The sequence below is a fragment of the Pipistrellus kuhlii genome, unplaced genomic scaffold (assembly GCF_014108245.1).
Source record: "Pipistrellus kuhlii isolate mPipKuh1 unplaced genomic scaffold, mPipKuh1.p scaffold_m20_p_3, whole genome shotgun sequence".
In the NCBI taxonomy this organism is placed as follows: domain Eukaryota; kingdom Metazoa; phylum Chordata; class Mammalia; order Chiroptera; family Vespertilionidae; genus Pipistrellus; species Pipistrellus kuhlii.
The window spans coordinates 25249140-25263255 of record NW_023425529.1 but is presented as its reverse complement, the minus strand read 5'-3'; the positions used below and the strand labels follow the sequence as shown (position 1 = coordinate 25263255).

Genomic DNA, 14116 nt, shown 5'->3' with positions numbered 1-14116 from the left:
ACATATATGTTTGGTCTTCTCCTAAGCCTCATATCTTGCTACTGTAGGATTTTTTTCCAGATCAGAGAACTATTTGTTGTTTTTACTTAGGCTATTTCCATAATTAAAATTCCATGTCTCCCCAGGTTTCTGTGAATCAGCAGTGCCCCAGAAAGTGCTTCCCTTCTTAAAACTCCAGGGAAGTATTGGAAAGAAAAGAACTTGAAGAAGGAGCCTAGCCAAAAAGAGATATTTGAACTTTGGTAGGCTAGCTGACGCAGAGTTGTAGCACAAACACAAATCAAAGTCTGTGTGTTCTTAAAACAGCATTTTCATGGAAGTCCAAAGAAAGTGCACTTTAGTTCTATTTGTTTTGGTTAAAGAAAGGAAAGATTTTTTTTTTAAACAACATGGTCATTGTTTTGTAAGAGGTCATAACAAATAATTCTATCTTTAATCTCACTAAAGAGTAACTAAAGTTATTTGATGGGACTTTTTCAATGGGAACTTAACAACTAAATCTTCTTTAACGTCACTATTTTCTAGAAGTAGATCAAAAGCTTCCCAGGTATTTTTGTACAATGGATTCCGATTGTGTTACTCAAATTTAGTACTTTCTTCAAAAGAATGACGACTTAGGAGTTTGTTAGTAATTTAATATATTTTTGTCTTCTTAAAACAATAGAACTAAGAAATATCAAGATTTAAGTCATAAATAACTTTGGAACACTCAGAAGAGCGACATGGGAGAAACTGAGAAAATTGAAACCCATAGAATAAGATGTTTTTCCAAGTTGAAGGTATGGAATCTTTTGCATGGATGTATGTATAATGTATTTTCGTTTGTTTGTTTAACTTAGATCTTATAAAGTTGTTCATATGTTCATGAAGTAATCCAATATTAACGTCCTACTACCTGTTATTGTGATAATTTCTTGCCTTAATGAAGTATGTTTTATAACTGAAAGTGTGTCTAAATAGGGTTATTAATTTAGGCAATTTAATCAGAGGTAGTGTGGGGAAACTTAAACAGAAGAAAAAGTCTTTAAAATTTTCAGACATAATATTAACAGTGGTACTTATTTTCCTTGATCAAAGGCCAATTAAATGCTCCCCCCCCCCCCCCCCCTTTCAGGAATTTCTGGTCCAGGGGAATGTGGGGATCTCTCCTGGAAAATGGTTCCTAGGCAGAAATGATTGTTGATCTATAGGCAGTGATCACTCCACAACGACCAAGTAAAGCAAATATTTACTTCAAGCTTTGGCAGCATGCCAACCATTTTCAATAAGACAAATGTCCATTTGTTAGCTGTTTCTAATGTCTTGACTATTTCACAGCAATTTCCTTTCGCATTTTGCCTTCAAGCAAAATCTGAATTTATTTTAAACCAAGGAATCTGGATATTTATCTTGATTCTCTAGCTAGTGCCTGCAAGCAGTTTCCAAACTAAAACACTGCCAGCAATTTTCTCCCTATCAAAGGTTTATTTTTTCTTTGTACGTGTGTAGGGAAAATATACACATGTACGCGAAAGTGGGGAATTATTATACAGATTTAGGAAACGAATTTTGTCTAAAATGCCACACTCGTTATATTTGTAAATTTTCCCTTAAGCTATCCCTCAATTGTCATATCCTCCTAAAAATTAGTGGTTAAAAATAAGATTCAAGGCCCAGGCTCCCTGGGTTCATATCTGAGTTCAACTGCTTACTTGCTTCAACCCTTAGACAAGTTGCTTAACCTCTTGGTGCTTCAGTTTTCTCATCTAAGAAGGTTAATAAAATACACTTATCTCATGAGATTTTTTTTCTTTTCTTTTTACATGCTTGAAATAATGACTGTAATATTGTGCCGGGACCGGTTTGGCTCAGTGGATAGAGCGTCGGCCTGCGGACTGAAAGGTCCCGGGTTCGATTCCGGTCAAGGGCATGTACTTTGGTTGCGGGCACATCGTGCAAGAGGCAGCTGGTCGATGTTTCTAACTCTCTGTCCCTCTCAATTCCTCTTTGTGTAAAATCAATAAAATATATTTTAAAAATGACTGTAATATTGTAAACATTTAACAAATATTAGCTATTTATTATTGATAACATTTGTGGATAAAAGTCAAATCAGGCATTATTTATAAAGAGTTAGTCTTTAATTTTTTTTTATCACTTTTGAGTCTGGCAAGATTAGACATTGATTTGAAGGTTATGGCAAAATAATGCAAGTTTTTCAGGCAAAATTGAGAGGCAATTGCTTAATAATCAGATTTTTTTTGTGTGTGTGTGTAGCAATATATTTTTCTAATAGTGTGAATAACAAATGTAATAATTTAAAATGTGCTTCTCTTACATTGGCTTGATTATATTAAACCTGAAAGGATCAATATCATAAATTTAATATTTATTTATTTTTATATATTATTGAATTTATTGTGGTTACATTGATTAATACAATTATATAGGTTACTGGTCAAGGGCACATACTTGGGTTGCAAGGCCATTCTGAGCCCTGAATTGGGGTTGCATTGGAGTCAACCAATCTATGTGTCTGTCTCACAGGGATGTTTCTCTCTCTCTCTCTCTCTCTCTCTCTCTCTCTCTCTCTCTCTCTCTCTCTCTCTCTCTCCCTCCCTCTTTCATCCCTTTGACTCTCTCTAAAAATCAATGGAAAAAATACCCTCAGGTGAGGATTAACAATGACAACAACAACAAAAAGTTGATTGCCAATTCAAGATTGCCAATTAAATTGGAGACTTAATTCAGTCTTGTGGTAGAATATATTTTGTCAACAGATGGCAAGCATACAATTTAAAAATAAAAATTTCATATGTTTTCTTATATTCTTTTCTTCCTAGATGTTTCTGCTGGCAATAACATGTGCATTTGTATCCAAAACACTATCTGGATCTTATATGAATTCCATGCTCACACAAATAGAGAGACAATTCAACATTCCGACATCACTAGTTGGATTTATTAATGGGAGTTTTGAGATTGGTAATGAATTATTCCCGTATTACTTCCTTTTATAATTTATTTTTTCTCTAGAGCTAGTCTGAATTTTATTCTCCTTATTTGTTTTAGGTCATTTAATCTTACTGAAGAGTATATTTTGAATATTTTAGCTAAGTTTCGAGTATGCTTAGAAATAATTCATTTAAATATTGCTTCTGAATAACACCTAAATATTACCACGTTTCCCACTGGACATTTTATTCTAATAGTTTCTGGTTATCTAGCATAAGTAGTTAAGTATAATATTTATAATATTTACATTTAATTTATCATTTGATGACTCTTAAGGGCTCCATCTTGATACTTAGGAAATACAATGGAAAACAAAGGAATCTGTTTTCCAAAGGACAAAAGCAAATATTTACCTTCTCTTGTTGTTTCTGGGAAACTGACAATTCTTCCTAAGTGCAGAGGGAAGAATAAATTACTTTCACATCTCCCTGAATTGAGAGAAAATAAATTCTATTCTTAGGTCCTGCTTCTTTTGGATGACTGGGAAGATCTGAGGACAGAGTGGAAGAATGAGGGAAATTGTGAACATGCTGCATAAAAATATGAATACCACTCCTTTATAGTTTTATCATGGCTTCTACATCCTTCAAGATAAGAGTTGCCTTTAATATAGTTAATCAATCTCTGAAAGAAAAATCAGGATTGAGGAGAGGCAAAATTGAAGCTGGAGATTCTTGATTCTGTTTCCTAGTGTTCAGCTCCCTGTATCACCTGTATGCTAGGTGATGGAGTTAGAAATAGCTCTTTACATAGTTTTGTATAGCTCAGCTCATGGTCTGACTCTAAAGGATGGCACAGATGCAAAAGAATATTTTTGACTCTCAGCTCTTTATATTTATCAAGGGCTTGTCCATAATAACCAGCTTTCCCCAATTGTTTCTTTATCCTATGACATGGGAATCGATATTACATTGAGTTATTTACGCCTCAAATCTAGACTTATTTCTAAGAACACTTGGAAAAGTGGGGAAGCCACAATTTTATTTTATTTTTTACTTCTAAAGAAAGAAGTAGAAATAAACACAGATCTCTTACTTGGTTATGTTGACCGATATAAAGTTATATTTTAGTCATAAGTTAGAAAACATTTATCTATCTGAATTTGACTTTTGCTTCTTCTTCTTTTTTGTTTTTTCAAGCGTAGGAAACATAATATTTTGTGGAGCAAGCATGGTGAGAGAGGCCTGAGGTGACATATGGTCTGACACCTAAGGCTAACTAATCACAAATACAGCCTTTAAAAATATCCAGAATTGGTCTTCTATTCCTTTTTCTGGCTTCCCTTTCTCTGCCCTTTTTAATTGTTGTTGTTGCATAGAGATCTGCTTATGTTTCTTTCAACATTGTAAAATTGTGCCATGCCAGCATGGCTATGGGTGAACCTGGAGGGAGTAGGGGGTGGGGGTAAAGGATTAGAAAAGACAGACAGGAGAATAAAGCTGGGGCTAGGTAGGATGCTGCCCTCTGATTAGAGAGACAGTGCCACGGCCTGCAAGCAGAGTTTTTATTTTATAGCCAGATTCCATGAGGCAAAGTAAGGGTGTGGTCAAGATGTTTATAAGGTTTTTGTGAGTTTCGAATCTACTCAATTACATGCACCTGAACTCTATCAAGCCCACATCACTCAGCCACGTGGGACCACAGGTTCAGACCATAAGGTCAAACTTACCACTGTAGCCTAAGGCTTAGGCTATAATTGTGCTGGGACTTACACGTGGCTTTGCCATGAGAGGATCGTGCCCTCTCATTAGCCTGAGGCTTGAACCTGTCCAAATGCTGTAGCTGCTCTCCACATAAAATAGCCCTCCTTCAGGGCAGAGGTTGTATCTTATTTGTTTCCTAAATCCCTAGCACCAATCCCAGTAGTAGAGATAGTGCTTGTACAATGAATGCTAGATAGTAAATGATTGAATTAGCCTATTTATTAAGCTATTACACATACTTACTGAAATAATTTATTTTTAACTCACTTTCCCTCTTTAGGAAATCTTTTTTTGATTATATTTGTGAGTTATTTTGGAACGAAATTTCACAGACCTAGAATGATTGGTATCGGATGTGCTATTATGGGCCTTGGGTGTTTCTTACAGTCTCTACCTCATTTCCTCATGGGCAGGTAAGCATTCAGGCTCTGATGACTTTTTATATTCAATTTTCAACTTCAGGAAATGAAGCTTTGGAATTTCCTTTCTAGGAACAATGCTTCCTCAAAACTCAGAGCACCTTAACAGAAACCAAAAAAATGCAAATTCAGTTCCACCAGTCCCTTTTGTGTTCTTGGCTGCCTCGCTTCCAGTTATGTAGTCACATAAATTTTGTTAATTTATGATAAAGAGACACCTCTTTTATGACTGAAATATATTTAGGACCTTGCAAAAATTGGAGATGACTCCTTTCTTTGGACTATTTAGACACTTTTAATTATAATGTGGTTCGGTTTAATTGTAGGTCATCAAGAGACAGAGCAGTTTGAAGTTTGATTTTTATTTTAATTTTTACTAAAGTCATATGTGTACAAAGTTGTAAAAATAAAATTATATTGAAAAAAGAGTTGCCCCCTGCCCCTTTGATATTGCCCATCTCACTTCTTTCCAGAGGCAGCTACTTGGAACTCTTTTTCCACTTTCTTCTGCTATTTACCTCCAAATGTCTCAATATTTATCCTTTTAGTTTTTGATACTTTAGTGTTATGTCCAAGATACTGACTTTCTACTATAAAATTATACTCATTCTTTCCTCCTGTATGACTATGTCAATATTTTATCATTCATTTTTAATCACTTTTTAATTTTTCCCTGGATTTAATCATTGCTTAAAAAAATTTATTCACTTTCTTGTTATTTGTCACCAAACTTTCCACTGGTAGAGCAACATCTTCTCAATATACTCATACATATCAGATGATTTCATTTTCATCTTAGAGATATCTTTCCTGTCACCACATACGTACTCATCATCTACAATCCTAATGGGAACCTCTAGGCCTGCTACATGGCGGCTTCTTTGAAATTTTTCCTCATCATAATCCTTAGAAATTTGCTTTGCCTCTTTCCTCTATTCAGTTACTTATTTCTGGGGTATCACATCTTCTGCTTTCCTTTTTACTTTTACTTCTTTTTGTGGGAAATATCATCTAAGAGGTTTTTGAAAAAGTATTTAAGGGAAGTAATTCTTATTCTACTCACCTTTGATTGATAGTTTGGCTGGTGTACTGTAATGCCCAAGTGTCATAAACCCCAAAGACTACCAGGGAGCCGAATCCGATGCAATTGCAGAAAGCCTGTATTTATTTCGGACTAGTCCGAGCCCAGTCTCACCTACACCAACGAGGGCATGGGCGAGAAAGAGGAAGAACTTAACATATCAATGGGTTTTATAGGGAGGGTGGTGCCGCTACCTTGGCTGACCTGATTGGTTGGGTTAGGCCTAGGGTCCAGTTACCTGGAGCTGGACCCGCCCCACCTTGCCCTCTCACCCCGCCCTGCCCCCTCACCCCGCCCTGCCCTCTCAGTACAATTCTAGATCGGAAATATTTGCCCTAGAAAATCTGAAGGTATTATTCCAATACTTTCTAGCTTCCAGTGTCACTGTTGAAATTTCTGTGCCATTCTCACTCCTATGATCAGTTTCCCTTCTCTGGGATCTTTTGTGATTTTTCTCTTAAATTCCAAAGTCTGGATTCATGATATTTAGTGTAAATCCTTTTCCTTCATTGTGCTAAAAGCCTTCACTTTAGACATTTGGAAAAGTTACTTGTATTATTTCTTTGGTAATCTTTCTTCTACCCCCACCCCCTCTATTTTTCTTTTTGTAGAACTTTGAGTGGATTTCTAATTTTTGCTATCACATTTTTAACTTCCAAGGACACTTGTGTTTTGAACGTGTCTTTTTATCTTCTTTTCTTTTAAAAGGTGCAATGTCTTTTCGAATATAAATTTCCTTTATCTGTCTTCATTGTCTCTGTTTCCTCCTAGTGTACAGGTTTTATTTGTTTTGAATGAGTTATTAGGTATTAAGTGGGTAAGTTACAGGAAAAACACATTTTATCTTCTCAGGTATTTCTGTAAGGATCAGAAGTTTCCAGACAAGGAGTTTTTACTGACTTTTTATTTCCTGTCCTCTCCAATACAATGCCAAGTTGTATTTATATTTACATTTCTCTCTACCCTCTTCCAAAGGTGTTATTTTGCTTGAAGTTGGCATGTTTTATGGCATCACAGGTATGGAGACAGAAGCATTTGTCCACAGTTCACAGTTAAACTCATGGGCATGACTAGGCAATTGTTTTAAGCAGAAGGTGTTTTAACACCCTAGTTCTTTTGAAACTCAGAGGACAAGTCTTTCCACCATTATTCTTAACAAAGAGAGATTTTGTTGGTTATATTTTCCTCCATTCTTTCACAATTTAGGGTGATTTATATTCTGACAAAGGGTATGCTGAGTTTACGGTAATTTGCCTAATATTAATGGTCACAGTCCATTAATCCCTTTGCTGTTATGAGAGGAGTAAAGATCATTACATTGTGCTGTCAAGTATTTGAGTTTCTCCTAAGATCTCTATTTATAATTAGCAAAGGTTTTGTTTCTCTTAGGGGTTAATGCAGGAATTATTGTTTAGATTCTCAGGAAGTGAGGATATATTTCTTATGAGCTAACCTCAGAGAATCCAAAGTTGGAGATTTGATTTGCTATGTTGTGTCCCTCCCTTCCCTTAGAGCCTTAATTATATTTTGTCAAGTAAATTATTTTTATTAGTTTTTGTCCTGGATCCCACAGTAATTCTTTCCAGGAAGTGATCACCTATAAACTAGAGAAACTTGATGTTAGGTAATCTGAGAGGTAGATCATTCACATGCAAATAACTGAAAGCTAGCTGTCAAGGGATTACACATTTACAGTGAGTGGCAAGTTTTTTGATGATATGAATTTATGATGTTTATGTGGCAACGATGAAAAGAGTTCTTTACTAAATTTGGATACTGTATCTTAAGGGAAGCAGGAATTAATCTGCATAATGTTCACATTGCCTTTATTAGTTTCTAACATAAACATGTTCTTCTGTGTTCATACAGATATGAGTATGAATCTACAGTTTTAGGCAATTTGTCCTCAGACAGTTTCTTGTGTAATGAAAATGGAACCCAGATGTTCAGACCAACAGAAGATCCATCAGGTTGTTGACTTCATTTTATTGTTTCTGTTCATTGAATTTGAAACTGAACATGGATTACTGAGGGGTTTTGAATGAGTTATTGGGTTTGATTAAATAACTGAGTAAAATGAACAAAAGGTATGTTCTTTGTTCAGGGAATTTGAAGGGGATTCCAAAGGGGAAGAGGAATGGCTAATAATGGAGCATGTCTATAATAATAAAAGGGTAATATGCTAATTAGACTGGACAGCCAAATGACCTTTCCGATATCATTCTGGATGTCCTTCCTGACGACCTTCCAGATGAAGTCAAGGCGGCAGGGGCGAGGCAGAGAGGCTGGCACGGTGGGTGAAGGCCAAGGCAGAGGCAATTAGGGGTGATCAGGCAGGCAGGTAGAGAAGTTAGGGGCGATCAGGCAGGCAGGTGAGTGGTTCGAGGTGATCAGGCAGGCAGGCAGATGCAGTTAGGGGTGATCAGGCAGGCAGGTGGGCAGATTGGAGTGATCATATAGGTAGGCAGAGGTCGTTAGGGGCTTTTAGGCAGGCAGGTGAGTGGTTAGGAGCCAGCGGTCCTGATTGTGAGAGGATGCAGACCGGGCTGAGAGACTCCTTCTTCCCCTATCCCTTGCACAAATTTTGGGCACCAGGCCTCTAATTACTCCTATATATTTGAATATACATATTAACACTCTGTCTATTCTTTAAAATGGTTATTTAAAAATAAGTCAGAGACATCCATTCAGAGTCACTGCAGAGTTAATTCCACAGAGGAAAACATCTTAGAAGAATGGATTTATACAATCTGTTCTATGCAATGATAGGAAATAGAGATAGAAACAAAGTTTTTAAACATCTATGCTATATCACTGATCTTCTATAGCAGACCAGAGAAAGCAGCAATTATACCACAGTTTTCATTTACTCTGTTCTCTTTTTTTTGAAGTAGGAACTTGTCTTTGTTTTTCTTTCTTTACAGTGGTGGTGCTTCTTCTAGCTTCCCCATAATCTGATGCTCAAATGTGCAGGTCTCTGGCCCTACATATGCTAAGGGACCTATGTAGTCTCATGATACTTAATTTGGAGGTGACTTGGTTGATTCATATCAGTGGGAATTACAATGGTCCCCAAAGCTGGGAATTTCACTGCCAGCATGGAATCAGACGGACCCAAAATAGTTTCAAGGAGTGTAAGAAAGCTGTCTCAGAAACTCTAAGCCAAAGGAACCACCTGGAGAAACAAGAGAAAATGGTGACATCAGCAGTGGCCCTTGCTCTCTTCTTGAGCTGGCTTTTGCCAAAGGCTGACTTAGGTCTTATTTCCTATTTCTTTTTATTTTAAAAAATTTACATTGTAGAAGATAAGTAAAAACTTTCCTGTTTGGTGAATCTCCAGTAAAGTGCATTAATTCTTTGATTACCTGTTATTTTCAGTTTTGTCCACAAATCACTGTACTCAACACAGAAAAAAAAAATGAATGCTCAGAAATGAAGACTGTAATTTTCTGGACTAGAAATAACTAAGAGACCTCAAAGAAATTTCCAGATCCAGCTGTGCCTTGGACTCTCACAGCTGTGGCAGCAGCTGACCAGTTTATAGTAAATGAGAATGTTATAATTCACTTGCCTGAAAACATGACACTGTAGAGTTTCTCCTTGACAGCTATTTTGGTTTAGAACAGAAATGGCTAAGTCTTCAGAGTCTTGCCTTCCTCCCTTTCAGTTCTCTTTGGCCTGGTCTTTGTTATTCTACTAAGTAGCTTCTGCTCCAAGAATTGGGGTAAATTTCTTTGTCAAATCTTATTTGGTGGTTACAGTATACACTAGGTTCTATGGGGAAAATGTGATTACTACCTAGTTAAGTATTTTTAGTGTCTATAAAGTAATCATAGCTATACAGAATTCAAACTTCAGTGAGACTCTTATTTAAATCTTATAAGTATCAATTCTAGGGAGATATATTTGTGTGTTTTAAAAAATATATTTTCATTGATTTTAAAGAGGAAGGAAGAGGGACAGAGAGATAGAAACCTCAATGATGAGAGAGAATCATTGATTGGCTGCCTGATGCCTGCCCCACACTGATGATTGAGCCTATAACCCGGGCACATGCCCTGACTGGGAATTAAACCATGACCTCCTGATTCACAGGTTGAGGCTCTGCTATTTTTTCTTCTTCCTTTTTCTCTCCCTAGAGTTATAGAAGTAGAGTGGTAGTCATAGCAGCTAACTAGAGGTGTAGTTGTTGGCAAACTGAGGGAAAATAGTTCTGACTTCTAGTATTTGCCAATTTCTGTGGTGTAAATGCTCCTATCAAACTATCAATGTGTTGTCATTAAGAACTGGATTGGGAAGAGGTGTGTATAATACTCATCAAGAGCTCTCTTTCAGTTCAGTAGGATATGGCTTCCGCATACAACTTATACTTGGACATATCTAAGTACTCTCAGAAAATGCCAGAGGGATGACCCAGTGAATTATTGCTAGCGTAGTAATATAAATCATTTATAAGATGCCATGTCACATAAGAACTATGAAATGCTTACCAGATTCTTAGAATTACACTCATACTTATAGCTTAACTAGAGGCCCGGTGCATGAATTTGTGCTCAGGTGGGGTCCCTTGGCCGGATGGTGATCAGGGCCTATTGGGGCCTTCTCACCCAGTCCTGATCAGGGCGATCAGGGCTGGTCGGAGGGAAGGACTGTGGGAGATTGTCTATGAGAGCACACTGACCACCAGGGGGCAGCTTCTGTGTTGAGCATCTGCCCCCTGGTGGTCAGTGAGTGTCATAGTGACTGGTTGACTGGTCGTTCAGTTGTAAAGGTCTCTTAGACATATATATATATAAACTAGAGGCCCAGTGCATGAAATTCATGCACTGGAAGGAGTGTTCCTCAGCCCAGCCTGCACCCTCTCCAATCTGGCACCCCTTGGAGGATGCCAGCAGTCATACATCCCTCTCACAATCTGGGACTGCTGGCTCCTAACTGCTTGCCTGCCTGCCTACCTGATTGCACCTAACTGTTTCTGCCTGCCAGCCTGATCACCCCCTAACCACTCCTTTGCCAGCCTGATTGATATCTAATTGCTTCCCTGCCAGCCCGATAGCCTCCAAATTCTCTCCTCTGCAGGCCCAATTGCCCCCAACTGCCCTCCCCTGCTGGCTCGTTTGCCCCCAATTGCCCTCCCTTGCTTGGCCTGGTCACCCCCAACTGCCTTCCCCTGCCAGCCTGATTGCCCAAAACTGTCCTTGCCTGCCAGCCTGATGGCCCACAACTGCCCTCCCCTGCAGGCCCGGTCACCCCCAACTGCCCTCTCCTGCCAGCCTAATTGCCCCCAACTGCCCTTCCCTGCTGGCTTGTTCTTGCCCCCAACTGTCCTCCTCTGCTGGCCTGATGGCCCCCAATTGCCATCCCCTGATCTTGTGACAACATGGGGGTGGCCATCTTGTGATGACAGGAGGGTGACATGCCACCTAGGCTTTTATTAGTATAGATACTTTACTATCAAAACACTAATGCCATATGTTTTTTCTTTTTAATGCAGAGTGTGTGAAGGAAGTTAAGTCATTAATGTGGGTGTATGTACTAGTAGGAAATATGATACGTGGAATTGGTGAAACTCCCATCATGCCTTTGGGTATTTCCTACATAGAAGATTTTGCCAAATCTGAAAACTCTCCTTTATATATTGGTGAGTTTGAAAATATGCCTTAGCTTCTTTACAGGATAATTAAGTTCCTTGTGTGCGGGTATTAGTTATTTATTTGGAGTCTTAACTGATTTCCAGATGATGAAAAAGTTTTGTGGCAGAGACAGTCATCAGTAAGAGTTTGTTCAATGGAACAATTACATGTTAACTCCAAATAAACCACTTTGCTAAATCTGCCCTTTGCTGTTGAAAATACCACTAATCTAGTGTCTCTGTAGTTCCCTTGACTCCTTCTTTTCATGGACTCCACTCTACATCCAATCTGTGAAGAGATTCACCAATAGTTTCTTAAAAATGCCCCTCATATTAAACACTTTCCTCACTGTTTTCATTATGTCTATTTAAAAAAAAAAAAAATCTGATTTTTATTGATTCCAAAGAGAAAGGTAGAGGGAGAGAAACATCAATGATGAGAGAAAACCATCTATTTATTTAGTTTCCTATATTGTTTCACTTCATCACAATCTCTCCATACTAGTTACACATTTTCATAATTTGTCTGTCTTTGTATTAGGTCTAGTAATAATTAATGTCGTTTTCTAATACTTTTTTAAATCGAATTTATTTAAACAATACAACAAAATTTAATCAACAATATAGTTGCCGTTGTTTTCTACTACTTGTGCCCAATGCTCAGGAAACATTTTAATCCCTCTGTTGTAAAATTCTTGTGATTTTGATGCAAAAAATTCGGTCAATGCATTTTTTTTTTCTTTTTTTCTTTCTTTTTTTCTTTTTGTATTTATTTATTTATTTATTTATTTATTTATTTATTATATATTTTATTGATTTCCCCCCCTCCCTCCCTCCCACATATCCCCTCCCTCCCCAGAGTTCCATGTCCATTGGTTGTACTTATATGCATGTATACAAGTCCTTCAGTTGATCTATTATCTCCCCCAGATCTTCCTCCCCTCCCTGCTGAAATTTGACAATCTGCTTGTTGCTTTACTGTCTCTGTATCTATCTTTTGGTTCATCAGTTTATAATGATCTTTATTATCCACAAATGAGTGAGGTCATGTGGTGTTTCTCTTTCATTGATTGGCTTATTTCACTCAGCATGATGTTCTCCAATTCCATCCAGGTTGCTGCAAATGATGAGAATTCCTTCTTTTTTATGGCAGCATAGTATTCCATTGTATAGATGTACCATGGTTTTTGGATCCAATCATCTGCTGATGGGCACCTAGGCTGTTTCCAAATTCTGGCTATTGTAGATTGTGCTGCTATGAACATAGGGGTGCATATATCCTTTCTGACTGGTGTTTCAAGTTTCTTGGGATATATTCCTAGGAGTGGGATTACTGGATCAAATGGGAGTTCCATTTTCAGTTTTTTGAGGAAATTCCACACGGTTCTCCACAGTGGTTGCACCAGTCTGCATTCCCACCAGCAGTGCACGAGGGTTCCTTTTTCTCCGCAACCTCGCCAACACTTGTCGTTTGTCGATTTGTTGATGTTGGCCATTCTGACAGGTGTGAGATGGTACCGCATTGTTGTTTTGATTTGCATCTCGTATAATTAGTGACTTTGAGCATGTTTTCATGTGCCTTTTGGCCTTCCTTCTGTCTTCTTTTGAAGATATTCTATTTAGGTCCATTGCCCATTTCTTAATTGGATCATTCACCTTCCTTTTATTTAGTTGTATCAGCTGTCTGTAGATGTTGGAGATTAAACCTTTATCAGTGGTGTTATTTGCAAATATGTTCTCCCACACAGTGGGCTTTCTTGTTGTTTTGTTGATGGTTTCTTTTGCTGTAAAAAAGCTTTTTATTTTGATGTAGTCCCATTTGTTTATTTTCTCTTTAGCTTCCATTGCCCTAGGGGTAGTATCAGTGAAGAAGTTCTTTTGGCATACGTCTGAGATTTTGCTGCCTGTGGATGCTTCTAGTATTTTTATGGTTTCTCGTCTGATGTTTAAGTCCTGCATCCATTTTGAGTTTATTTTTGTGTATGGTGTAAGTTGGTGATCTAGTTTCATTCTTTTGTATGTGTCTGCCCAATTTTCCCAACACCATTTATTGAAGAAACTGTCTTGACTCCATTGTATATTCGTGCCTCCTTTGTCAAATATTAATTGAGCATAGTGATTTGGGTTGATATCTGGGTTCTCAATTCTATTCCATTGATCTATATGTCTGTTCTTGTGCCAGTACCAGGCTGTTTTGAGAACAGTGGCTTTGTAATACAGTTTGAAGTCTGGTATTGAGATCCCTCCTACTTTACCCTTCTTTCTCAGGATTGCTGTGTCTATTCGG

The 14116-nt window shown here is 37.7% G+C and overlaps 1 protein-coding gene across 14 annotated transcripts in view; it reads left to right on the top strand.

Annotated features, from left to right (window-relative positions):
- Positions 1–14116, top strand: part of SLCO1A2 (solute carrier organic anion transporter family member 1A2) — a 54400-nt gene that overhangs the window by 18120 nt on the left and 22164 nt on the right. For 2 of the 14 annotated variants that reach the window (XM_036459126.2, XM_036459130.2), the window contains exons 2-7: positions 126–315; positions 665–779; positions 2823–2964; positions 4978–5110; positions 8067–8167; positions 11689–11838. In XM_036459126.2, coding sequence (XP_036315019.1) covers positions 723–779; positions 2823–2964; positions 4978–5110; positions 8067–8167; positions 11689–11838 — 583 coding nt within the window. In that variant the 5' untranslated portion in view covers positions 126–315; positions 665–722. Of the gene's footprint in view, positions 1–125; positions 316–390; positions 548–664; positions 780–2822; positions 2965–4977; positions 5111–8066; positions 8168–11688; positions 11839–14116 lie in introns of those variants that run through there. The other 12 variants (XM_045587822.1, XM_045587821.1, XM_036459133.2 and 9 more) reach the window with 12 other exon arrangements.